General features: G+C 39.1%; 2 protein-coding genes across 5 annotated transcripts in view; one reads left to right on the forward strand and one right to left on the reverse strand.

The window, feature by feature from the left end:
• Positions 1 to 12,471, forward strand: part of NADK2 (NAD kinase 2, mitochondrial) — a 32,648-nt gene extending 20,177 nt beyond the window's left edge. For 2 of the 3 annotated variants that reach the window (XM_040090395.2, XM_040090396.2), the window contains 7 exons: positions 1,900 to 2,036; positions 2,824 to 2,902; positions 5,125 to 5,268; positions 7,180 to 7,235; positions 7,319 to 7,372; positions 7,825 to 7,948; positions 9,745 to 12,471. In XM_040090395.2, coding sequence (XP_039946329.1) covers positions 1,900 to 2,036; positions 2,824 to 2,902; positions 5,125 to 5,268; positions 7,180 to 7,235; positions 7,319 to 7,372; positions 7,825 to 7,948; positions 9,745 to 9,883 — 733 coding nt within the window. In that variant the 3' untranslated portion in view covers positions 9,884 to 12,471. The remainder of the gene's footprint in view (positions 1 to 1,899; positions 2,037 to 2,823; positions 2,903 to 5,124; positions 5,269 to 7,179; positions 7,236 to 7,318; positions 7,373 to 7,824; positions 7,949 to 9,744) is intronic. The other variant, XM_058424137.1, reaches the window with a different exon arrangement.
• A 523-nt stretch (positions 12,472 to 12,994) lies between these two features.
• Positions 12,995 to 25,331, reverse strand: SKP2 (S-phase kinase associated protein 2). 2 transcript variants are annotated; one of them, XM_040091181.2, is made up of 10 exons: positions 25,257 to 25,331; positions 24,200 to 24,456; positions 22,619 to 22,730; positions 22,190 to 22,333; positions 21,550 to 21,684; positions 20,233 to 20,331; positions 18,621 to 18,748; positions 16,989 to 17,040; positions 16,114 to 16,221; positions 12,995 to 15,000 (listed from the first exon to the last, which is right to left on the reverse strand). In XM_040091181.2, exons 1-10 carry the CDS (start codon positions 25,262 to 25,264, stop codon positions 14,787 to 14,789), a joined length of 1,257 nt encoding a protein of 418 aa, XP_039947115.1. In that variant the 5' UTR covers positions 25,265 to 25,331; the 3' UTR covers positions 12,995 to 14,786. The 2 variants fall into 2 exon arrangements, with proteins under 2 accessions (XP_039947115.1, XP_039947114.1); XM_040091180.2 differs by lacking the exon at positions 25,257 to 25,331 and having other exon boundaries at positions 13,720 to 15,000; positions 24,200 to 24,551.
• Between the last annotated feature and the right edge of the window lie 40 nt (positions 25,332 to 25,371).

Consider the following 25,371-nt stretch of genomic DNA (forward strand, 5'->3'; position numbering starts at 1 on the left):
TCAGATATTCCTAAAACAGAATAATCCTACTTGATTTAAAAAGAAACAAGCTGAATTTAAAGGACATACTAGGGAAGTTTTGAATACTTAGGAAGAAACAATGTTCTGTAGTATAATAACTTTGCAGAATACTTTTGTGATTACAAACTATCAAAGAGAAATCGGTTACTCATTTGAAAGTATATAGCAATTGATTTTTGTTTATACTTCTAGCATATTAAGTTTGTAAGTTCAAGTGTTACTGTATTTGTGGCATAGAAAAGTTCTAAAATTAAACAAATAGAGTTGCCAGGATAAACAACTGAAGGAGTTTCAATATGTATTGCTAAAGAACAGGTACTTTCAAATCACATATTCTAAGATTTAGAAAACAGAAGCTTTTTAGTCTCTCTAATTTGCTTAAGTACAACTTAAAGTGCTTATTCAGATAGCCTCCCTTGACTTTTGGCAATTTGGATGTTTTGTTGGAAACAAAGTTATGTTTTTGTTGCTGACATTCCTGTTCCTGCTCTTTGTGGAGCTGAAACCTGGCCAGAGTGAAACAGAAAGGATTTCTTTAATTATTTTTCTGAAATAATAGGAACTTTATTCTTAAGCAAGGATGTGAGCACATGTTTAATTTCAGAGTTCTTAGATTTGTTTGGCCCTAAGCAAACTTTGGAATAGGTGGGTAACTGATTTCTTGTCTGGAAGGGCTTCTGATATCTTGGAGTTGTAGTGGATGGTGAGTTGCCAGGAACTGGAAAAGGGCAATTGTTTTTTTCTCCTTATCCCTGGCATATCAGTCAGTGCAACAGTCTGTGCTAACATGGCCCTCGCCAACCATGAGATAACCGACATTAATGATTTATAAAGGACAAACGATAGTATATTACCCATGTTTTTTGTCTTGGTGGTCAGTGGTGTAACAGGTTCTCAGAATAGGGGTATTTAATAGGGGTACAGTCCCATTTTCTAATTTTGTAGGGGACATGATGTGTTCCAGCCATGAGCATTGTAAGGAGGCTAGTATAGTGATACTCAGGGCATGCTTTCTGCATGACTATTGAAATCATACTTGGAATTTAAGGGCAGACAGAGTGTGTAAATGAGGTTCTGTAAAGATGACAAGAGGAAAAACTAGCAATGTAGTCATATAAAGCATAAGTCTCTTGTAATTTTATGAAAAATGGGTTACCAGGATATCAACAGTATAAACAGGGAAGAGATGTGCTCAAAATGCTCGCTCTCTTGTGATTTGCTTTCTTAGTCAAAACTATTGCTGTTTTGTTTTATGAAATACCTTAGGTTGTAAGAGGAAAAGGAATTGATATCTCTAAGAAAAAATAAAAAGTCTGTTGTAACATGGTTTTTATATTCTTCTCTTGCTTCAAATGAATTCCTCTTAAGCACCTTAAATTCCTAGGCCTGGAGGAATTTTTAAAATGAGATGATACTTGGGGCCTTATATATAAAGAAATGCATAGATCAGCTTTTATGGATGTACAAATACAAACAAAAGATGTTAAAAATACAGCATGTATTTCTGTATAAATTCTTGAGAGCTCTTTATTCTTAAAAGCATTGTATCTGCCATTCATTCACATATTAGAATCAGTGAATGCCTAAAAAGGAGAGATTGTTAGATACCATTTTTGTAAGCTACTTTTGGCCAGTGTCATCTTACTTTACACATGCAAAAAACATTACGTAGTAAATTTGTAAATGTAAATAATTTGCAATTAAGTATTATTAACTTTCTAAATTTAGAAGTTATAGTGGAAGCTGTAAAACTTGAAATATGACTTTGAATATATTTAGCTTCTAATCTTAAGATGTTCTGCTTTGAGAGTGGAGACTCTCAAATCCTATCTAATTTTGTAATGAATATTTTATACTGACTTCTTTGGCCTCTCTTAGGTGGCAGTGGCGGCAAAGAATCCGACTGTATCTTGAAGGAACTGGGATTAACACAACCCCTGTGGATTTACATGAACAGCAGCTAAGCCAAGAGCAACACAGCAGGGCTCACATAAATGAAAGATTCCAGGATCAAAGTAGGTTAAAATTTTACAAGAATATAATCACTTTGCTATGATAACTTGGAATAGAAGATAAGCATTTGTAAAAGTTTCAGTATTTGAAATACCTGCTGTCAAAATAGCTGATCTTTTTTAAAATGCTGTCGCTTAGAGTTACCATAACTACTTGAGCATGTGTGTGTACACATGCTAACTTTTAAGTTAGGTTAATTGGGAGTTGTAAAAGCTGGTCTTGGACTACCAGCAAGCAAATAAGACATTAGAAGTGAGAATCTGTTTGTAGATGGTTCTTGAACACCTTCAGCTCTTTTCTTTATGATTGATTGAAAGATGCATGGTTCTGTGACTAACCTGTGTCCAGTACTGCATTTGCTCACTAAGAAGTCCTTGTCAATGTGAACCATTTGTTAATCCCCTGTACCTTGTGGTATGAAGCCTAATTCTTTGACCTTCTTCCAGAAATGTCTGTTAAGTCATTGCAAATGAATTTAACTTGGCTGGAAGAGTGACTGACAGAAGAGAAGACTTCTTTCTGCCTGGTTGCCTGTGACTTTTCAGGGAAAAGTGTCTGAATTTAAGTGTCATTACTGACCTTGGTTTAAATATTTATTGTCTTCAGTAAAGGACAGTGACTGGCCACAGAGTTAATCAGGGAAAAAAATGAATCTTTGAAGAAAATGGAGCATTAGGTCTAGAAAACAAGCCCAGGCAGCAGAATCTGTCCTCTAATGAATTGTGAATGGTTTTTGAAAACTTGTGGTTTAAATCCGTGATTCAGAACTGTTGTATTTGATATCTGCAGGGTCTGATATTTCTGGTCCACATCTTTTACCAGTGAGAGCACTCAATGAAGTCTTCATTGGGGAATCTCTTTCATCCAGGTATGTTTGATTGTTTGTTGTTACAGCAAGACACAATTGAGTTAATTTCTTTTTATAACATTGCAATGGACAATCAGTGATGAGATTTCAATGTCAGATTTCAGTTCTAGTCTATAAGTATTTAATGCTGATTGTATTATTGCTTAGTGTATTTACACTAGTGTAAATACGAATTTACAAAGATTACAAAGTGTATTTTCAAAGATGTGAGTGAAGTAATGTTAATTTCTGGGTTTCTGGCTCCTCTCTGGTTATTCTTTCATTTTTCCTGGCTTTGTTTTTTTCCTTTTTACTGATGATTTAAATATCTGTCCTTAAACTGCCTCCTCTCCTGAGTATCTTCTTAAATATCTTTTCATAAGCTTTTACTCCTTTTTCTGTCTTTTTGTCATTAGATGTAAAGATATTAGCCTGCTTTTGGCAGAAATCATGTTATTGATGGAAAATAGTTATTTCTTTTGTTTAAGAAATGTGTTTGTATCAAATCATGGTACTGCCTTATCCAGGACACATTTTACTGTCCTTTCTGTCCTGATCATCAATGCATTTTTGGCACCAAACAATAAGGACTCAGGGAATATGACTGGGGCTATGGTAAAAGACATGATCCTTAGTCAGGATTGATTTGATTGACAAACTCTTACTTGTATTTTATATTGGTTTTCATTTTATTGTTTATCTTGAAAAAAAAACCTCCAAACAAAAACAACAACAGAAAAGCCACTAGAGAGTTTAACAGCTTCTGTTTGTACAGTGCCTGGGACACTGATTGCTGATGCAAACAGTATAAATGTCCTGTGAGTGCTTTATTTTTCTGTCTGGACTTTAGCCTCAGACTGGGCAGAAGGAATTCATCTCAAAGAAACACAAATCCTGCTTTTTACTAGATCAAACCTAATTCTATTAAGAGTGGAAGAAGTTTCTTTAATGTGCAGCGATGGAGGAACACAAAGCTGTTTTTCAATGCTAAGAGTATACATTGTGCTCTTGGTTCCAGTGTATTTGAGAACCACTGAGGAACACAGTACCTCTAGAAACAAACCTCTAGTTTGTTATGTTGTTAAGTATGGTGTTAATAGGACCTTACACTTGTCATAAAGATGAATTTTCTGATCGTTTCAAATACCCAAGTCTGCTGTTTATTCAAACAAAATTACTTTAGGAGCTTCTTTTAAAGTCTTTATTCTGCATGTCAGTGATGAAAACAACTAAATTAAAGGAAAAAAAAAAACTCAGGAAACCTGTCATATTCAGCTTTCAAAAATTATATTAAACTGTATCAAGCTGTGTGTCTGTGTTTCTTACTTGTTTCCCGTTCTCTAATCTCCCCATCTTCTCAAGAGTGGTTACACAGCATGGCCTTAGTTACTGAGAGTATAAACTCTTTGACACCAAACAGCCAAGAGCTGTGTTTATAGTGGATCCAGACTGAAAACATAGCTCAGTTAGTTCTGTTTACTAAGAAAGGTGAAACTCAGTCATGCATAAAACAGTGAATGTGGTATTTGTGGGAGGGTATCTATTAATTTGAAGCCTGTATCACAGTTTGAATTAGGCACTATGAATATCAACAAGTTAAGCTGGTAAATACACTCTTGGATATTCTGAAGCTTGTAGAGACAAACTTTGGTCTCTAGGTATAACACCAGGAATTCCCTGACAGATGAACAGTAACATGTGGAAGATGATTGTACATCAAGACCTAGTACTTCTGAGTTTTAGGAATAATTTGCCCTGGAGAGAAATGTAAGCCTGCTGATTGTATAAAGCTATTAATGAAGAATCACTGCATTTTTAATTACTGAAGTGATCAAGAATTCAGGTTAAATCATGCTGTTACTTACTGATGTTGAAATGCTTAGTGTTCCTTGACATAATTTAATGAGACCCAATCATAGCATAAACACAGGTTTTGTACAACAGTTAGGCAAGGGAGGTAATTATTAGTAGTTTTATTTGTAGGTCCAGCAAGCCCTGCAGATGAACCACAGAGGTGGTTTTGTACATAAATTAACATGAGAAGTGACTGCAGAAAACGTGCCTGAAAGTTCATGCTACGAATCATTTTAGTCCATTATAAAAACTGCTGTAAAATAGTTAATCAGAAGTAGCTGTCAAATGGGAAACACTGTACAAAGCCTGTGAAATTGTGATCCAGATTTGAAAGTAGCTCCTCTAAATTGTTATGTGCCTGATAAGGCTGTGTGTTCTGTCTTATTCAGGGAGAACTTTAAGTCCTGCAAACCCAGTTTTAAATTCTCGCTTCATAGGGCCTCCTATTATGAAATATCAGTTGATGATGGTCCTTGGGAGAAACAGAAGAGTTCAGGGCTTAATGTGTGTACTGGAACAGGATCAAAAGCATGGTGAGTACATGTTGCTGTTTTGCCAGAAAATACCATTTCAGATAAGCTAGATGAACATCTTTGGCCTGTGCATTTTTTCCTTACTGAGACTCTGCTGGGCTATGGGTAAGTCAGTCTAATATTGTCAATGTCAGTATGGTTCCAGGTTTATGAGAAGAGCAGGGCAGTCATTACTCGTGGGTATGGAGAGAAGCCTTGAAAGGGTGAGGAGCTGTGGCACTGAGACGGAAGTTTTCCTTGGGTGTAATTTCAGTGAAAGATGTGGCATGCCACACGTGAAGATGAACGGTTGGGAGTCGTAGGGGAAAGAGATTCTGCTATGACTTGCAGAGAGCATACTGAGTAGTTCATAGATCACCCTACTCTTATTGGCTAAAATTAAAATGCTTAGATGATGTAGCCTAGTAATCTTACAAAAATCTGAGCTCTAAGAAGAATGGGAAAACATGTATTTGGAAGCAGTTTTAAGTCTAATCAGTTTCATTTTGAGATGTGAGAGATGTGTTTGTACTCATAATTGAAAGTTGTACAGTAGGCACTGGATTTATGTGGCAGGCTAAGATGAACTAAAACAGAAGCTTTTAATGAAATTCAGAAATGAGTATTCATGCTGTGACCATGGTTACTGGGTTTTGCTCCTCATTGTAATTCAGAATTTTGTATTCAGGCAGCATAGCTTAGTCCTGGAGCCCGCCAAGGATGAAATTGGCAGACTGCTAGGGAAACTTTCCTAGCGTTCAGTACCTTGAGAAAGCAGTCTTATTTCAGTGCTGTTCTTATGCATTTCATTTGCTTATATACTCCATGCTGAGCAAACCCAGAATCAGGGACCAAGCTCCAGGATTGCCCCTCCATTGCGGTAATCAGTATTGCTGGACTTCTCTAAACTGAGGTCAGGCCTCAGTGGAGTGGTCTCCCTTAGTCTTTTGTCTAGGGGCTCTCCTGGAATTTCAGACTTCCTGGGACTGAGAGACATTTAAATGTTCACATGCTTTTTTTCTGTAGCTGCTAAAACTTGTATAAAAGGATATCCTGATAGCATCTGCTCAGGTGCACAGGTAGGAAGTGAGTGTGAGAGAGCGAGCCTTGGACATAAACACTCAGCAGCTCCTCTGTCGTCAGAATGGGGTTGTGGTGGATCTGTATTGCAGTCTGAGGTGTTTTACTCCCATGAAAAAAGTACTGGACTGAAGATTTTAAGCTGTTTTGAGACCTGGGTACATGAGATCTGCATGGTACTCCTTTACGTTTACTGCTTTTTACACAACCACCACAGTGGCTGTGGTAAGCCTTGTGAGTGTGGGCAGAGGAGGGAGACTTTTTTTGGAGGTTTGACTTAGTTCAGACTGAGGCTATGTTGACTTCTTCATCTAAATGTGTCAAATGCAGAAGTCTGATCTGACTGTTTCTTTTCTATATACACGAGTTCTTGTGAGATTGAAGACCACACTTTAGGGTATAAATAAAGAGGTAGAATATTTGTAAAGGAGTGCTGGGTTCATAAATGAGAAGTAAGAGAATAAACGAATTAGCAAGGGTTGGATAGACAGGGTAAGAACACAATCTCTAAAACTGTCATGCTTCAGTTTTTTAATGAAGACTTAATTCAGCAATTATTGGAGTTTTAAGGCAGGGGGATTATTGACCAGGAGACTACATCCCATGCTCTTCTTTCCTGAAGATTTCACTTAATGGATTTTTAAGGTTTACAAGGCCGCAGGTAGATGCCAAAGCAAGAGTTGATATAAGACTTTTTTTTTTTTTTTTTAATAAACTCACCAGCTCACATTTAATAGCATTCTTTTTCCTTCCCAAATGTTGAATTTAATTTTTCATCAGTGTGCAAAATTCTTCGGGTTTGCTAAGTTTTTGTCCTAACTTCTCAGCAAACAAGACTTCTTCTCTGTCTAGGTCTTATAATATTAACAAGGTTGCACATCAAGCTATTGAAGAGATCCTTAAGATCGGTGAGTGGACAATGTGGCATTGCTAGCCAAGTTTATATATAGATACATCTATCTAACTGGGCCTCTTTCTCTTGGCTCAACAGCGAAAAAGCATGGAAGTTTGAATATGCCATTGAACACAGAACTGGTACAGAAAGGTTAGTAAAAAAGGCAAGATTTTTTAAAAAGTATCTTTAGCCAGCCCATTTTGTTTGCATTCTGTACTACTCAGCTTTCAACATTTTAGCACTCTTGAAGCGATAGTCTTTCTTACAGACATAAATTAGGCACAGATGGCAAACAATGTCTTACTTGAAATAAAAGCATTTATTTAGACTTCTGTATATCCTCTTCAGGAGAATTTCAGTTCTCCTAAAATCTGAAACAGTTAATATTTAATCACCAGAAGAGAGCTATTGAGTGTTCATCATGCAGTAGATCTGAAAGGAATCTTCCCTAAAAGTAATTTTTTTTGCACGTAAAGACTATTAAGCATCAAGACTTGATGTTTCCTCTTAATAGAGAAGCCACTTTTCCCTGGAGGATTGTGTGTTTCTGAGATTAACTAATTTTCTCTGGGAAAACTAATGGCTGACTCCTCTGCTTACAGTAACAAATGATTACAATGAGTCTCTGCTCTACAGTCCGGAAGAACCAAAGATGTTTTTCAGTGTTCGAGAGCCTATTGTAAACAGAGTTTTCTCAAGTAGCCATCAGCGTGGCTTCTCTTCAAAGTAAGTGTTGGCTGCAGTAGCGAAGAGTTACTTCATTCTGTCTATCTGTCAAAGTATGAGCAATCCAGGACTTTCCCCAGTTTGTGCTTTGAATGACTTGAGTATTGTTCCTGTAACAACAGGATGAAAATGTTTCCTAGTTGTGTTACGGTTTTTTAATGTTTGATCCCTGCACAGTCTTAGAGAATAAAAGAATTCCACTGTGCCCAGTTTTGGATATGTGCCATTTCCCTATGAGACACAGACATTGACAGAAACTGGAGTGAATTCAGGACAGGGCCACTGGGAGGATAAGGGGGCTAGAACAAGTGGTTTATAAAGGAAAGACTCAAGCAGTGCTTTCCTTTAGCCTGGAGGAGACAAAACTAAGGGGGAATCCAGTTGCTGTCTTCAGCTACCAAAGGATGGTTACAAATGGGACTTGAGTTAAACTCTTTTCAGAGCAGAGTATAATGCAACAGCATGATTTTATAGGATGTAAGATTCTAATTTAAAAAAAACAGTAAAAAAGTAAAAATAAGTAAAAAAAAATCACAGAATAGTCAGGCAGTCAACCAGGCTGTCTCTATAGATTGTCATATCACTGTTCTTGAAGATAATCAAAACTTGCTTGGGCAAGCCTGTCTTTAAAGTAAGGCCTGCTTTGAGCAGAAGGCTGGACTAAATGCATTTCCAAACTGAACTATTTGCTAATTCATCATTTTAATTTAGAGCGCTTGTGCCAGTGGAGGTTTAGATTGAATATTAGGAAAACTTTCATCATGAAAAGGGTTGTAAAGGGTGGAACAGGCTGCCCGTGGAAGTGGTGGAATTGTCATTCTTGAAGGTATTTAAAAGACATGTAGGCATGGCACTTAGGGACATAGTGGTAGACTTAGTAGTGCTTGTTTAGTGGTTGAACTCAATGATCTTGCATATCTTTCCCAATCTAAATGATTATATGATATGTGGAGCTTGCCACAATTAAATACAAACACATACAGCCATTAGTTATATGATCAGAATAACATACAAACAATAACATAGAAACTATTGAAAGGAATACAGTATTTCAATTCTGATTAAAAGTAAATTCAACCTTTTATATCAAAACAAATGTCTAAAGGATCTCTGAGCCAAATTCTTTATTCTTCTTGTTCAGTTGTAAAAGAGATGCCTTGAATTTTATAAGATTAGATTTAAACTTGTTAACTTAAATATGGTATAGTCAGACTCTAATATTGACAATAATATGCTGCAGTTGAAATTGCCTGGCAAGCATCCTGACCTTCAGCTTTGTGTTTGTAATTATTCACCTCTCTCTGAATGATTAATGTAACAAAATAGACTTCATTAATGTCCAAATTATTTGAATCTCAAGTGTTGCTACTTAAAAATATATATTTCACATAACATGAAGACTGCATATTAGAAGCTTAAATTAATTGTAAACTTTTCTGTGAAGATTAAGTAAATCACAGTTAAATAGTTGAATACGATCATCAGTAGCTTTCTTTGAAAATAACCTAAGCTCCAGCTTGCAACACCAAGTGTTATATTAGAGGCTGTGCTCAGACTCTGGGAGCAATAGGCTCCATTGACCAAGTCCTTCAGTCCTTGCTGGACTCTGCTAAGTCCATACAAAGCACTGATAGCTTGGGAGGTTATGGTGCTTAGAACCATGCTATGTGGAGGTTAAGCATTTACAGGCCCAAGCAAAAGAATGTCCTAGAACCATTAACTTACTGTTAAGTGCTTGTGTGAAATACTTACCTTTTAAGCTGTCTTGTGATAACTTAATTATTGGATTTTTGCAGAGTCTGTGTCCGTTCCCGTTGTTGGGATGCTTGTATGGTTGTAGATGGAGGAACGTCTTTTGAGTTCAATGATGGGGCAATAGCTTCAATATTGATTGACACAGAGGATTCACTGTGCACTGTTTTGCTGGAAGAATGAAGGAGCCTGATGTCTTATGCTGAAACATTGATGGATCCATAGAGGGAAACCATGGGGATATCACAATGCTGCATTATATTGGAAGTTGGCCTTTTCAGATGCAAGAGCATTTGGAGGAAGCTTGAAATGCTTTTCATTCCTTTGGGTTGGGGAATCATTAGCCTGATATTTAAGCTCTTTTTGCATCTAGTGTAAATATATCTGAACTGTTGCCTCTAACTTCAGTGAAAATTGACATTTTAACCTGTAAGGCAAACATGAAAGCTTTGTAAACACAGGTAAATGGGTTTAAGTATTAAGTCAGTAGCATTAAATATTCAGATGTACAGTTTTTTAGTAACAGTCTGGGACTGATGAAACTAAATACTTCATACATACACTTTTGTAGAAAAGTTGACTGTCAAGTTAGCAATTTGATGCAAGGATATACAGATTTTGGTAAACCATGATGTTGATGTAAAAGAAATGAAAATACAAATCTTTTGTATGCTTTTCAGAAATTGTACAACTTTGTAGTTTCATACAACTTGTGGCAATTTTTTTTTTTTTTGTTCTTCCAGTATTTTTTCTACTTTGTAGACTTACATCTAAGAGTATAAGTCTGGTTTAATAAATCTTGAATAAGGTAGCTTTTACTTTTTCTGTTTGGCTAGAGAGGGACTTGAAACCCAAAGGTTTTCTTGAGCCCTTTATCAGGAATATTCAAATTACAGAAATCATGTTATGGTGGGATATATTCCTTCACTGAATGGATTAACTGGCAAGCAGATGATCAGAGACACTAGTGTAAGTGGCTATAATTAAGAAATATATTTGGCCTTATTAAGTTGGATGCTTTGGACTTTTATGTTTTGAATTTCTTGTATTCAAAAGAGAATGGGATATGCTGGGTAGTAGGAGTTGGAGCATAAGCTAATACCTATGTTGCCCATTTTTCCCAAAATGTTTTAACCTTCTCAAGAAAAGTTAAATTTTTAATCCTATTCTGAATTGTGGTGATATGTAAATGACAACAAATTAATTTCACGTCTCTGTCTGCTCACCTTAGGTAATTGAGTTGATAATAGGAAAAAAAAAAAAAAAAAAAAAAAACTCTGATTAAAGAAGAGCGAGTGACTTTTTAAGCCTTTAAGAGAAACTGTGAACTGTGACTGCCTTTTGAAATCTGTGCTTATAATTGTATAGAAGAGGCAGAATTTGACAAAACAAATATTCTACAGCAGGAACTCTTCGCTACATGACTTGAAAATAGTATGTTTTCTACTACTTCCAAGAGTGAGTTTTCTTCAAATGACTTTTGAATGAAGAGACTTCTGTAACAGATGTTCTCAGGTCTAATGGAAATGTTCTCCAGTATGGCAAATCAGTGTATTTATTGCCACTTGCAAAATGCAAACTGCTCTTTATTGGGAAGGAAATGGACAAATGGTTTTTTCCTTTTAGACTTAGACTGAATAGAACTTAAGACATAATTTAGAGGATATTGATTTGACCAGACCATTCAGTTCTAGGAAAATGTGAACTTGATGGAGATGTCTGAATAAGCTGTCACTGTACATTTCACTTTCTGAGTGCGCTGCAGAGTTATTTTACACTATTGTTGTGATGATTGTAGACCCAGAGGGGAAAATCAAAGTAGCTGAATAAAATTTCAAAAGTTGGTAAGCTCTTACTGTCTAAAATAATGCACAAAGCTTATCTAAAGGTAAAGACACAAAAGACTAATCTTTCTAAAAGTTGTGTGCACACAGAATAGGGTGTTCTAGTTATTCTCACTCCATCTGTAACCAGTTAGATTGTTTATTATGTGCCTCTGTCAAGTACACTAGTCAATATACTGTTATGAGTCAAAAAATTCCCAAGCCCACCCATGCCATTAACACTAATTTATTACTTCCTAGGACTCTACCACTCTTACATCAGATTTAAGAATTGAACATGTGCACAGGAAATCTATGGCAGAAATCCTACCCCTTGCTTATTTAGACATTTGTGAGCTGTAATGTTTTAAAGGAGAATGGTTAGTCTGGTCAGTAAGCATCTCTCTTCAGCATGCATGTCATTATTATGAACATCAACACTAAAAGGCAATTTTAGTTTTCAGGACCTACAGCTCCAAAGTATGATCTAGATTAGGACTTAGTAAACTATTTTCCAAGTCAAATTCCTAACTTGGCAAAATGGAAGCCTGACCTACTCATGAGTGGCCTCTACTGGTTTTGTCTGTATTTAATTGCAGTTGTGTTGAAGCATTTACTGGTGAATGCTTAAATTGACTAGGATGATTCCGAAATCTATAATTAAAGGATCCTTTATGACAAAGGATTGCAGTAAAGACAACTTATTTGGCAGACAATATTCCAGGGCAGGACTGAGTCTTGGTTTAATGCTGATTAAATCTGCGTGGACTGGCAGTGATTTTTGCACCTCTTCTACCTGCTGAGTCAAGTCTATGGTATTTTCATTTAATACTAACCTACACTGTGTTCTAGACCTAAACTAGACCTGTTAGTCTTTGCTTTTTTTTTTTCTTTTTCCAAGTGGTGTTTATACATTATGTAATAAAAACTAAAAGGTTAATTGATAAATGAAGCTGTCCTGTGCCTTATTTCAACCTTCAGAAGTTCCATGTGCTCAGTTTCTTCTCACTGTTTCAGGCTGTGTTAATGTTTGTGAGCACCCATGAATTTGGTTCTGACTATATACACATGTAGTACAGACACTAATCAATGTAGCAGGTTTTGTTATGGAGTGCTTAGGGCTATTTATATCCCTCAGGAAGGGTCAGTTCAACACCTTCTCCAGAGGGCTTTCATTACATGTCTACTATAGCTGCCATCATAATCATTAAATTGACAGGCATGGGATGCTGATCCCCCTTCTAACACTGAATCCTGGAATGTGAAATTATTCCTTCTAGTTAAAGGCCTCATACTGTTCCAATTCTGTGCAGTTTTAAAGCAGAGCCTAATAAATGCTGAACGTATTTATGATAACACCCTGTCCTTTAAACAACCATTGATGACACACTGCTTGGAGAAATTTCTTTTTGACCCATGACACAAAGTTGGTGGCAAATCAGGGAAAGCACTCAACGACCCATCAGTCATTCTGTACAGTTCTACCAATTTCTTAGATATTTATTAAATGCAATAGAAGTTGCATGGAGTTACATTGTGCATAAGAAGAAGAATTTACAGTAATGCTGTGCTGCAAAGATCTACTTTTTCTTCTTGAAGTAATTTAAGGTATAATTCTAAAGCAGCAAACTGAGGCAGTAGAATATTCTGTATCCTCTGACCTCCTACCACTCCTCCAATTTCCACAAGGTATGTTGCCCATTAACTCCTTTGTAAGGGATACAAGCCCATTACTAACACCTGTACTTACACTGTTAAATTTAATTTAAAAAAAAAACCAACTTAGATTAACAAGATAATGCATTATTTACTATATTCTAAAAAGTAAAATATCAAATTCTAGTACTCATACAACCTTTCCACAGTAATTAATCTGTTCTGCAGTACTACATATTCATTCCTGAATGCTTTTTCTCAAGACTGCAATGAGAAAAGGTGTATCTATGCAATGGCCTATAGTAATACATTGGCTGCTCTTAAAAACATCCATGAATAAACTCAGCTGCTTGGTTAACTGCATTCATGGGAAAAACAGCAGCATGTTTATGTCCTACAGAGGGTCCAAGTCTTGCCCTAGGAATCATCAGCTGAAACACCCACTGGAACATTCTATGTTTATGGATGAGGACCCTGATAACAGGTGCAAATGAAAAGTTCATTTGAAGTCATTACCGGTCACCCCCTCCCCCCCCCCCCTTTTTTTTGTGTGTGTGTGTGTGTGTGTGTGTGTGTGGTTTTTCCTTTTTGGACAGTTATTCAGCTTCCCCTATGACTTTTAAAAAATATCAACACTAGACAATAGTGGTTAGTGATAAAAATACAAAAAGTGAAGTGCTACTACAAGCAAACTAATACAAAAGAGAAATTTATGTCTCTTGATAGCACCAAAGCATCTCTCCCTTTTAGCATTCTTACACAGCAGTCCTAGGTTCTGGTTTTTGGTCATATCTAGAACTCTTTGAGCCCTCTTCCTGCAAAACTTTTACCAACTTATCAATTGCAGTTGAAAGATCTTAGGAAAAGTTTTACCTATGATCAGGCTCAAAGAAGCTACATTAAGTTTCCGTAATATGCAATCAGAAAACCTGGGACCACATGAAATAATGGACAATCAGCATCTATTTTTACAGATGCTAATTCTAAACGGACTTTTTAGACTGTATTTGGCTAAAGATGAAGGCTACTAAAGACAAAATTTCTTTTGTGGCCTCCTAAATAAAAACTTCACTATAGCTCCTTTAATGCTGCTTAACTTGTAAGGTATTGAGCTGTCTCATAGCTGCTTCTGTGTAGATATCCCCAATTTACTGTTTTCAAGTTTGATTCATTCATCCTACTGTACCTTTTCTTCAGTTACATAGTAGAACAGATTTAATATATAAGTATTCATTTTGAATTCTGCAAATTCCTTAATAAACCTTATAAAGGTATCTGGCACCTCTGCAAGCTGTTCCAGAAGCTGCAGACAGTTGCTAGAGGCTGACATTACTTAATTACGGTGATTTGTTCCATAATATTTTTTTTTTTTCCAAGATCCCCTGTAAAAAAAGAAAAACTAAAAGAAATATTCCATAATTGCTCACAGATAATCAAATTCTAAAGGTTTTAAGTACAAAAAACTGATATAAAATATGAAACAACATTAGGGTGTAATACCAAGTTAGAGAGTAACAGTACTATGATAAAAGGTGCTCCAGCACTTTTTTTTCCCTAAGGAGCTTCAACACACAGTGTGTCCATGGCATCCAGTGCATTGTACATGATCACAAGAAACTAGGATTTCTCAGTGTCAATCTGCATTTGATGCCCCAAATCTCATGGCTCTTTTTATTGCCAACAGTTGGCCTTGCAATGCTGGTGAAATGTGAACCATTGATCTTCATGTCGGGCAGTGCCTCCTCGAGGAGCTGCAGAGAGCTATCAGTCACTATTCCAAATACCTGAAGAGTCTTCAGTGTTCGAATTTCACCAAGCTCTCTAGAAAGAAAAATATGAAATTAATCATGAAACGGAAATTTTCTGGGGTTTTTCAGCCTGTACCCAAGCTAGATAACTTAATTTCGACTAATTTTTTAGAAGAGGGTAAACTACTTAAGCACATACTAAACTGCAACTAGTACTCAGCACTGATACTTCAGGAAACTGGCTGAATAAATTACTTCTTTGTTAATCTTTCGCAAAGACTGAAAATAAACTGATTCTTCCCCTTTCATATCCTTGGACTTAAAACCTGAAACAAGTAAAGGAAATTGCCCAAATGAAGTTCCAGGATGTGTCTCAGAGGACACAAGCCCCTGAATACGATCAGTCTCCAATTTGCAGCAATGTTTTGGTGAGTAGCCAGACCCCACTTCTTGACTGCTTTACATTTTCCCAGTCACCATCTGAACTGTGTATCTTATAAGCAAGTACTGGACAAAATCAAAAGGCTGAGGCATGTGCTGCTACAGCAAAGGTGCTTCAGATCCTCATTTTCAATCATCCCGTTACTCTCAACCTTTTTTCTTGTTTTTGGCCATTTCCTTTGCGTTGACATCTTTCCTGAAAGTATCGGGATTGAAAGCTTCTATACTAATAAAAGAAAGAACGACCTTACGAACCAGTCACTCTAAGCCATGTTTCAGTCACAATCAGTAACTGATAAAAGCGCACACAAAAGCAAATATACACAGCTTACTAGTCCAGCCAGAACTGTCAACTCTGCCAGATTTACCAAACCTTGCTGCACAATCAGAAGTCTGGCACTGACATCAGTACTTGTCACTAGCAGGACAGCAACCTCCCATGCCAGCACTGAGTACCCCACTGGTATTATGGCACTAACAAAAAACACAAGGCATGCATGGAGCAGACAGTTCCATGAGGATAGCTTGCCGCACTGAAAGATTATGTCAGCTTTGGTTCCAGTCTGGATTCTCAAAGGGTACAGGTTCGTGCAGTTGCGTTATTTTATCTTAGTTTTATTCCCAATTCCTCATACCATTAGGGGTTTTGAAACAGTATTGGCAATTTTAACCTAAAATAAAGCAAATTCAAGTTAACTTACCCTCTGCATGAACAGCAAACCAAAGCTAATTAGCGTTTACTTACACTAAGGCAGCAGGTGATATCTGGTAACATCGGCTAAGGCACAGGTGTTGTAGGAACACAAGTTGTTTAAAATACTGGAAGCACTCAGGCTTTAACATCATGCTGTCACTGTACAGAGAACACATTAAAAAAAGGTTTAAGTATGAAACAGCAGTAAATTTGCTATTTTGAAAATTCAGGCAGAGGAATTTATTGAGTATCTACTTTTTCTACCACAGAAGTATGTTTTTGCTGAATATGGAAGCTACCCATGTCTCATGTGCATGTGTTCGGCATGCAAAGGGGCAAGTGAAGCAGAAGTTTCTCTTCACAGTCAGTCTGCAGCAGAACTTATTCCATGAACAGGTTAAGTTCTTCAGAGATTTCAAAATACTGTAACTGACTAGGTCAAAACCAAAGCACCCCTTTTTCTACGGTTACATGGCCAAGTAACAAATTTGTATTAGAGATTACTTAAACCCTCTCTAGGATGCTAGGCTAATGAACTGTAAGCATCTAAATACTTCAATTCTACCAATCAATTACCACCTCTTGTTAGTTAACAAATCCTGTAGGTATCTGGGGTAACAAAGACATCTTCAGTTACTTACCTTTACCAGTGCATTGTACATGATCACAAGAAACTAGGATTTCTCAGTGTCAATCTGCATTTGATGCCCCAAATCTCATGGCTCTTTTTATTGCCAACAGTTGGTGAAGTGTGAACCACTGACCTTCATGTTAGGCAATGCCTGACCAGATTAGGTCATGTCAGATAGCAAATCTTTTGTAGGCTGAGTAGTATTTCCTGGACATGCAGTGTCCAGGACACATTGCCTCAGTGCTAATCCCCTGAACCACAAGGATTTACGGACTGGCTACACAGGTCTTCTTACCTGAGATCTAAATGGACAAGCAAAGGACATCTCTCCACCAGTGTTTTCACATCTGAAAGAGGTCACAGAGTCAGTCCCTCATTCAGTAACAAGACAGATGTGCTTTACACAGCCTACTCACATCCACATATGTTTATTTATACCTTTTCTACTGGAACCCCACTACTGAAGCATAATTATTCAACTACAAGATACATGCTTAAAACTTACAGCATACAGTCTGCCAGTGAAGATACCATAAAAGGACTTCTTTTAACCCTCAGCGAAACAGATCTATTTAGTTCAGCATATTATCCCTAGAAGTCAGTTCAACCATCAACTTAGGAAAATTCAAACTATATTTTTGTAAAATCTACTGAGACATAGTAACAGTGAGCTGCCTGAAATACTTACATGTAGTAAAAAAGTAACTAAAATTTTCCATGCATCAAATAGCCTTTCAGAGCACCAAATCCTTTAGGCATCTCCATTTTATCCACCAAAAGTTCTTTACTTATGACAAAAATTACGGTTTTTCTGATTTAAACTGTAAATTTTTGACTTTCTTTTCACTGTCTGCAAGTAGCACTGAATCACCTGTGGTTCAGCTATTACCTAAAAGCCATAGCAAGGTGCTCAACAACATTCAAGAGAATTCTGTATATCAGAACTCATGTGCAGAAACTAAACAAAACAATACCTTAATTATGATGATTAATGTACTATTCAAGTTTTAGGCCTGATAAATTGCACTGAAACAGAGTAAAGTCACTCAGAGAAAGTGTCTGACAAACAGAAGAGGTCAGCACATGGCCTCCAATGGCTCAATTAGAGGGCCCAAGGTTCAAATTCCTGATGTGGAGACGATTATGTAGCATATTTGTTTATGGGTTTGGGGCTGAGATAAGAAGATTTGCCTATTTCCCCACAAAGGGAATGCATGATGGGGTCTGTGTGATATTTAAACAGAAACAAGAGGTCACCCCCTGCATGTCATCCAATGCCCTATTGTCATATTCACTCATTGCGAAAATTGAAGTCTCTTTACCACAAAAGGACTTTCACCCTTCAGCTGTGCTCTTGTTCACTATGATGTACCCTCCCCCAAATCTTGACTTACCTGCATTTTCTATAGCTTTCCAACTTAATAAGACTTTTCTTCCTAGAACTATTAGCAAGTAAATGGCTAAATGTTGATTATTGAGATTATTTGCCTTCCAAATTAACTGGTATCTGGATGTCAGTCTGAAACTCAAGAACTTACTATGACTGTTCTCTTTTAGAAGATGCTTTCAGAAGACACAACCGCAGAAGCCTTAAGAACACTCCAGGAACAGTATCTGGAAGGCTAATTCATAACACACAAAGTCCTGCCTCCAGGACTTACTTCAAAAGTAAAGGCAGTTCCTTCTAGCTGAAGAAGAAATGAGTTTTCATTTCACTCTTCCTAAACTCAGAAGAAAAATCATCTCACCCTTCATGCCTGAGGCAGAAATGTAAGAGTCTCTGACAGCAAGAACTTCAAACTATACAGAGCACAAGTTACTGTTAGTACACGATTCTTCTATACAGAGTGAATGCCAGCCATAAGAAAATATAAAGCCTGCTGTTTCATCCCTTAGTGGGATAAAGATTTGTCACACTGCTGTTTACCTGCTATTTGTAGATTCTCTCTGTATCCACTTAAATTTAACTGGGTGACCTTTGAAGTAACATGATTGACTGCTGCTTTGACATGGGTGGCTGTGAATTCACACCAGGACAAGTTTAGCTCCTCCAGCCTATACACAAATGAACAGAGTTGTTAACAAAAATGGCTGAAATGCAGTTCACGTTCTAGAATTTTCTGTTACAGCTGATACTTTTAAAGAAAATATTTGTAACATGCCTACTGCCAACTTACTGTACTCATGACTAGAAGTTCTAGTAGGACAATAATTAAGCAGTAATGAATGGAACAGGTTACCCAGCCAAATCAGTCTTTGGAGATTTTCAAGATCCAGCCAGAGAAAATCTTCATCCAACTGGACAGTGCTAATTTTAAACCCTGGTCTGGGAAAGGGGTTAAAGTGACTTCCCAAAGCAACTTTCAACTGGAATGATTCAGTAATATCATAGGAAGTGAAGGCTCTCTCCAGAACTGCCGCAAGGAGACACTCACTGTCTTTTCATCACGTTTGTGACCTGAATCTGTTACAACTGAACAGATGGTCACATTGAGAGGAAAAACCACCATCCATTATTAGCGGTGGTCAGACGACCAATTAATCCTAATTAGCATAAAATAATTCACAGTTTTATGTAAACACTGGTCATGCTGTGAGTTCAACTCTATTTAAGTGCTTGATTACCTATAGCCTGTCACCATGGGGCTGGGACAAGGTATTGTTCTGTGTGCAGGTGCTGTAGCTGTAACCAAGGGACAAGACACAGTGAGTGCACAACTACAGCACTTAGCTAGCACTTTCTATATCAAATGAAAAAACAGTTAAATTGCCACTTGCATTCCTAGGATCAGGTCTGCCATCTGCTATTCACTGTGAACTGCACAGACTGGCATCCCCTAAAGAGCTCATGATCTGATTCGTCAGACCAAGCAACAGAAAGATTAAGGCTTTGGCTGCCCACTAACTCACAATTTGATTAAAAAACATGCTTTTGCAGAAGGAGTAATTACATATGTTGTCCTGCAGATCACAGGAAGTCAGCAGAAAGACTGGGATATGAATCTTGAATTCACTGGGGCCCAGTTCAATGACATTCTGCCAGCAGATAGTTTAATCACTGGAGCTGCCAATCTGAACACAGCCCTTCATAAACTAGAAGGTTATTGAAGGATTATTCTACCATGGAAAGGCACAGTGTTTTCTTAACCATTCATGCTGTATTTCTGATTGCAAAGGGAGCTCTAGAACTCCACTTTCCAGTTCCAAGACACACACTTCCATCTTTGTGAGAATCACATACTATTTTCAAAAGAAAATCAAATTTACATGATATCAAAGGAACACAAATGGGATTTATGCATCCAAAAAGATGATTCAGAAAATTCATGAAAAACTACTGAAATACATCTTTGCTATTAAAGAAGAAAACAGCTTGATGGAAAGAAATTACCTGACTATTCAGCTAATAATCAACTCTTAGGCATTTAGGAACATAAACAGGCATATTAAAAAGAATATTAGTTACAACAATAAACAGGATGTCTAAAGAAAAAAAAAATCCTTTGTTTTAGGAATAGCAAACCCCGGTTTTGTCTTACATAGAACAGCTGCTCAACATCAGCTCCAAGGCCTCTGCAGAAAACCCTGAGCACCCACAGAGATTTAGTCGTATCAAATCGGGATTTCTAGCAATGGTCCTATAGAGAGAGAGAAAAAAAGAAAACTCTGACAAAATTTCAATGCTGGAACATTGCTTGCTTTGCTAGCATATGACTGTTTTTAAGACCTAATTTCTTGGACAGGGAATATTGTTCATTAAACATGAAGTACTGCATCTTTAATCAATTGACCAAAGTGAGTCATGACAGGTCTCAACTCTGTACTTGCTGCATCAAGGCACAGCATTAAAAAGGATACCTGCCTATTTACTTGACACTGCTGACAAGTCTGCATATTTACAAACTACAAAGTTTACAAGGAAATGGTTTCTTTTCACTTTTTCCTGTTGTATGCTAATAAACATACAGCACAGCTTATCAGAGATGGCTACACCTCTACAAAAGGCAAAGCAACCATCTCATTTCTGGTGTCATCCCTCTGCAAGATGGAGGTTAATCAAGGACAAAAATCCATGTCCAAACAGCTTCCCCTGAATGCACATGTTTGCAAGACTAGAGCACACATGCAGTTAGCAAAACCTGGAACATTCAGTATGGACATTTGTTCAGAAGACAATAAAAAATCCATATTTAGTGCCTGATTAGTACCCAATTTTCAGATAGTTTTAACTGTTACAACTGATAGTTTAAAAAAACCAAACTATACTGGTTTATTTGTATTTGTATTTATTCTGCTTCCCCCTTCCTGGAGTGAGGAAGGCATCAGAAAGCAGGACAGTCTGACCTATGGTCCCTGGCCTCTCCACAATCCCCACGTGTGACTCAACAGGAGGCTGACTGCACACCCATTAGTGTCTTCGCAAAAAAAGCTTTGTCTGCTTGACAGAATCTGTAATCTTCCAAGACTTCAGAAGTTCAAACAAAAAAGTGAGCAACAATGCAGAAGCACAATGGGCACCAAGTGGGAGACCTACTGAGAGCCCATGGAATAGTAAATAACTTGCACATCAAACATGTGAGAGCACAAAAATAGGAAAATAAAAGTAGCTCTGCTGTACAGCTTAGCTTAGCTGTGGGAATATGGACACATAAACCCTAGAGAGGTGAGCAGTTTCTCCAACCTCCAGCTACTCTGGGGAATTGGAAGGGGAAAAAAAAAAAAAAGGCACCTAAAACTGGACATGTCAAAAGACTCCCACAATGAACAACTTTCCACTGCATTCTTTCACTAGCCTGCACAAAATCATAGCACCAAACAGAAGGTATTTACTGAATATTCCTACACACGTCACTCACTTGACGATGCTGTCAGAAAGCACTAGACCCTCCAAGCTGAGGTTCTGCAGCTTTTCACACAGACAAAGAATACTGTGGAGATCTGCAGCAGACACTGTGCAGTTTGACAAATCCAGGTGCTGAATTTTAAGAAGACTAAAAAAAAAAAAAAAAAGGAAAAAATAAAAGAAAGAAAGAAAGGTTACTAAAACCGCATTAAAATTGTTCAATGAATTCTCCATATCACAAATATATCCCATACACTACAAGCATGCAAATCTTGCAAAAACTATTTCTACTGATTTCTCGTAACACCTGGAAGTCTATCCTGCTGGAGTAAATTTTTTTGTGTGTGTATCATATAAAAATGCTGGAGATTATGATAATTCTTTGCTCTACAAGATAAAAACAGCAAGGGCGGGCATTATGGTGCTTGATATTAAAAAAAAATTTAAAAAATCACATTGACTGGGTTTTAAATAACTGACAAGTAAGTGCAGATCCTCCTGTTTCAACACAGGCCTAACCACTAATTAGCTCTTCCACACTCCAGAGACAGCAGAAACACTGCTGCTGGTTGCTATTACCTTAAAACCAAAACCACACAGACTGAATATTTGAGACTCAGTTTCAGGATCCAAAACATGCAAAAAAGCCTTACTTGCTTGTTTTAAACAATGGATCCCCAATGCAAGATCTCGGGCAGCGGAACACAGTAACACCTGCAGGCAACAACTGTCCAAGCACTCCTGGCAGCAGATTCCCACCAGTCAAATCAAGACTCTGCCAGAGAGATTCATCAAACCTGGGGCATAAATTTTTACTTGTTAGTGAGTTATAATGGGTAAGGTGTCAAAGCTGTGAGTACAACCATGGAAAGCTTTCAGTATCAAAAACAGACTGAGAGAAGGGAAAGCTATTTAATAGACTACAATAATGTTAAAACATGTGACATATCTTTTGGTTACACATACCTACATATGGCCTAAATTGAATTATATGTGTATAAATAAGATGAGAACCAGACCATTTAATGGTCTGTGGAAACAAAGATTTTCCTTAGTACTAAATTACGGGAAGTAATACTTACGAAAGTCGATGCCATCTCTTGCAAATCATAGAAACTTTCAGCAAATCCTTTAGAGGCAAATAGACAAAGATTGCCAAAAGTAATTCATCTGGAAGTGCATCCAAAGAAATACCTTTAGGGAAAAAGCAAAACATGTTCTAGTTAAATCCGCTTCATTTTTGCCTGCTGGTCAGATGCCTTGTTTGGTTTGGTTGTTAAAAGCCCCTCTAGTTTCTCTGTAGGCTATACATCACCTTATACCAGACATCAGCCTCACTATTCATCTCCCTTGCAGCTCATCATTGTAGGAAGACATTTTAACCATCTTTGCCTAGGCACGAGTGGTAAATGCAAAGGTTCCTGTAACATTCACTTTGTATACATCATAAAACCATGGACACTACTCACATACTCACTTGGAGAGCAAGAGAATCTTAGTTACTGCCTTTGTAATTTAATGCCTGTATAATTCTCTGGGTTTTTTTTTTCTCCTTCTGCTGAAATGCCCACTCTTACTATGCATGCAAGGATCCCAGAAGGCAGCTGAAGGTAAGCTATGCTTCTATGTGATACACAGAAAAAGACCAGGTACTACAAACTGCTTCCTAAAACATGCATGCTATCACCACTCCAAGACTTGTGTGAAACAATGTGGTGCAATTACAGCTTCTCTCAGGGCTCCAGAAGGTGTCATGATTCACATGGGAGATTTCTGGGTGGTAGAGCTCAGTAACAGCTGCCTTTGACCCAGCATTCCATCTTAAATAAGAACAGGACTGTCTGAAGGCATTCCCACCTTCTGTGTGGCAGCATAATGTCTGAGGGGTGCTTATTTATTTTGTATCCCATACTCATGAGGACTAAAATCACATTTTGACACCAGGGAAAGGAACCTAGTATTCAGTAACACCCCTTTCAAGAGGCCAAGAGCCCTGCTCTTTCCCTTTCCAGCCCAGCAGCCTTCCACCCTTTGATGTGCTTTCCCTGTAGCTCTCTGGCACAGTCCCTCATGTTGCTCATTTCCATCAGGAGCCCCATTGGCACACCTCAGCCTGCACTCCTTCCTTACCCTTCTCCTCCTGCCTCCAAACAGGTAATTTTTGCATTGACTTTGGCTTTAGACTGCTTGATTTTAGCTTGTTTTTTCTCTGTGTGTTTTAACCATCTAGTAACTGAAGTGAACACTGGCAACAAGCTTCATCACACTTTTGATTTTATAATAAACCTACTTTTGTTGCTGATTCTTTAAGTGACCTTAAAACACTGATTCACAACAGAGCCCTGCTGGGCCGAAGTGCCACCCATGTCCGATACACAAGAGCAGACAGGCACAGGGACAAGCAGCACAACCCCCCAGCACACATATACAGGCGCTCACAGGATTAGGCAGCAGAGAACCACGCTTTTCATTGGCCACAATTCTGGAGCCAGACATACCACCCTTGTTTACAGACATACAAAAAAGAGGATTGAGCCACTAGATCTGAAAGTAACATTCTGCTGGATAAGAGCAAAAGTAAACAGTAAAACAGGGTGGACTTGTGATGCCCACTCTCCATCTCTATTGAAGGGTGAGCAGGACCTGGACCAGGGTGACAGTACCTGACTCTGCCTCTCGGAGCAGCCATGGCCGGCGCACGATAACAAAGTCCTTTTCGTTGTCCTTCACCTTCTGCCGTTTTGGAGGAAGGCAGGGCGACGACACCAGCAGGTCCTGTGGTGTGTTCTCATTGCCCAGCTTGTCTTTCTTAAGGGCTGACACTCCCATCCCCGAGAGAAGCTCAGAGGTCTTGCCAGAGTCCCATTCCAAGCTGGTGGAAACATTAGTGCTAGAGGATGGGATCTCCTGGAGATGCTTTCTGCAGACACAGCAAAACCCAGAGGCTCTGAGAGTACTGCCAGACTGACACCAAGCACAGGATGGGGATCCTTGAAGCATTTCAGTCGCTCGTACTCCACATCCACGCGACTAAGTGCGGGATTTGCGGGCGCTGGAAGCACAAGCAGCGGCCACAGCGCAGGCGTGTGCTCGGTCTGCCAGACTTCGGGGAAGATCCCGCCAGGGATCCGCTCCCGGATGGGGCGGGCGAGGGACCGGGGAGCAGAGCCAATGGAGGCGGCGGGATACGGCAGCCGCCCAACACCACCAAGCCCAGACACAGTCGGAACAGCACCCGGTGGGACCCTCGCACGGCGGGGCGGCAGCGCGGGCAGCGGGACGGGATGCACGGGGAAGCGGGGGAACCTCTCCCCGCGGCTGCCGCCCGCTGCGGTCGGGACAGAGGCGGCCCGGGGATCCCGCGGATCCCGCGCACGCCGCCGCCCCACCAGCCTCAAGGGCAGAGCCCCCCGCTCCTCCGGGACCCCCCACGAGGCCCCACACACACGTGTGATCCCCGCACCGCTCGCACGCCCAGGAGCCCTTTGCCGCTCCCCCGAGCCCCACACCCCCTCCCGGGGTTCCCACGCACAGCCACCCCCGCGCAGCCGGGGGATCCGAGGAGGTCCGCCAGGGCTCACGCGCAGCCCCGGCGCCATACGGCTCCCGCGCAGCCTAGCATCGGCACTCGCATCCCCACGTCCCGGTGCATCCCCGCGTCCCGCCGCATCCCCGCATCCCGCCGCATCGCCGCATCCCCGCGTCCCGGTGCGCCGGTACCTGTACATGGCGCTGGGAGGCCCGCGCACTCCCCGCGCCTTTCAGCACCGCGCCATCCTGGCGCCGGCCGGAAGCCGCGGCGGGGGAGGGCGTAGAGGCTGCCGGGAGTTGTAGT

Source organism: Hirundo rustica, chromosome Z (genome assembly GCF_015227805.2).
Source record: "Hirundo rustica isolate bHirRus1 chromosome Z, bHirRus1.pri.v3, whole genome shotgun sequence".
Classification (NCBI taxonomy): Eukaryota; Metazoa; Chordata; class Aves; order Passeriformes; family Hirundinidae; genus Hirundo; species Hirundo rustica.

Bases quoted from the DNA above. Each gene is read 5' to 3' on its own strand.
- SKP2 (XM_040091180.2), bottom strand. From the start codon at position 24,536: ATGCTTCAAGGATCCCCATCCTGTGCTTGGTGTCAGTCTGGCAGTACT. The intron at 20,332-21,549 runs GTGAGTGACGTG...CTCTCTCTATAG, and splicing joins CTTTCTGACAGCATCGTCAA to GACCATTGCTAGAAATCCCG. The intron at 16,222-16,988 runs GTAAGAAGACCT...TTCTCTGTACAG, and splicing joins CTTGTCCATTTAGATCTCAG to TGACAGCATGATGTTAAAGC.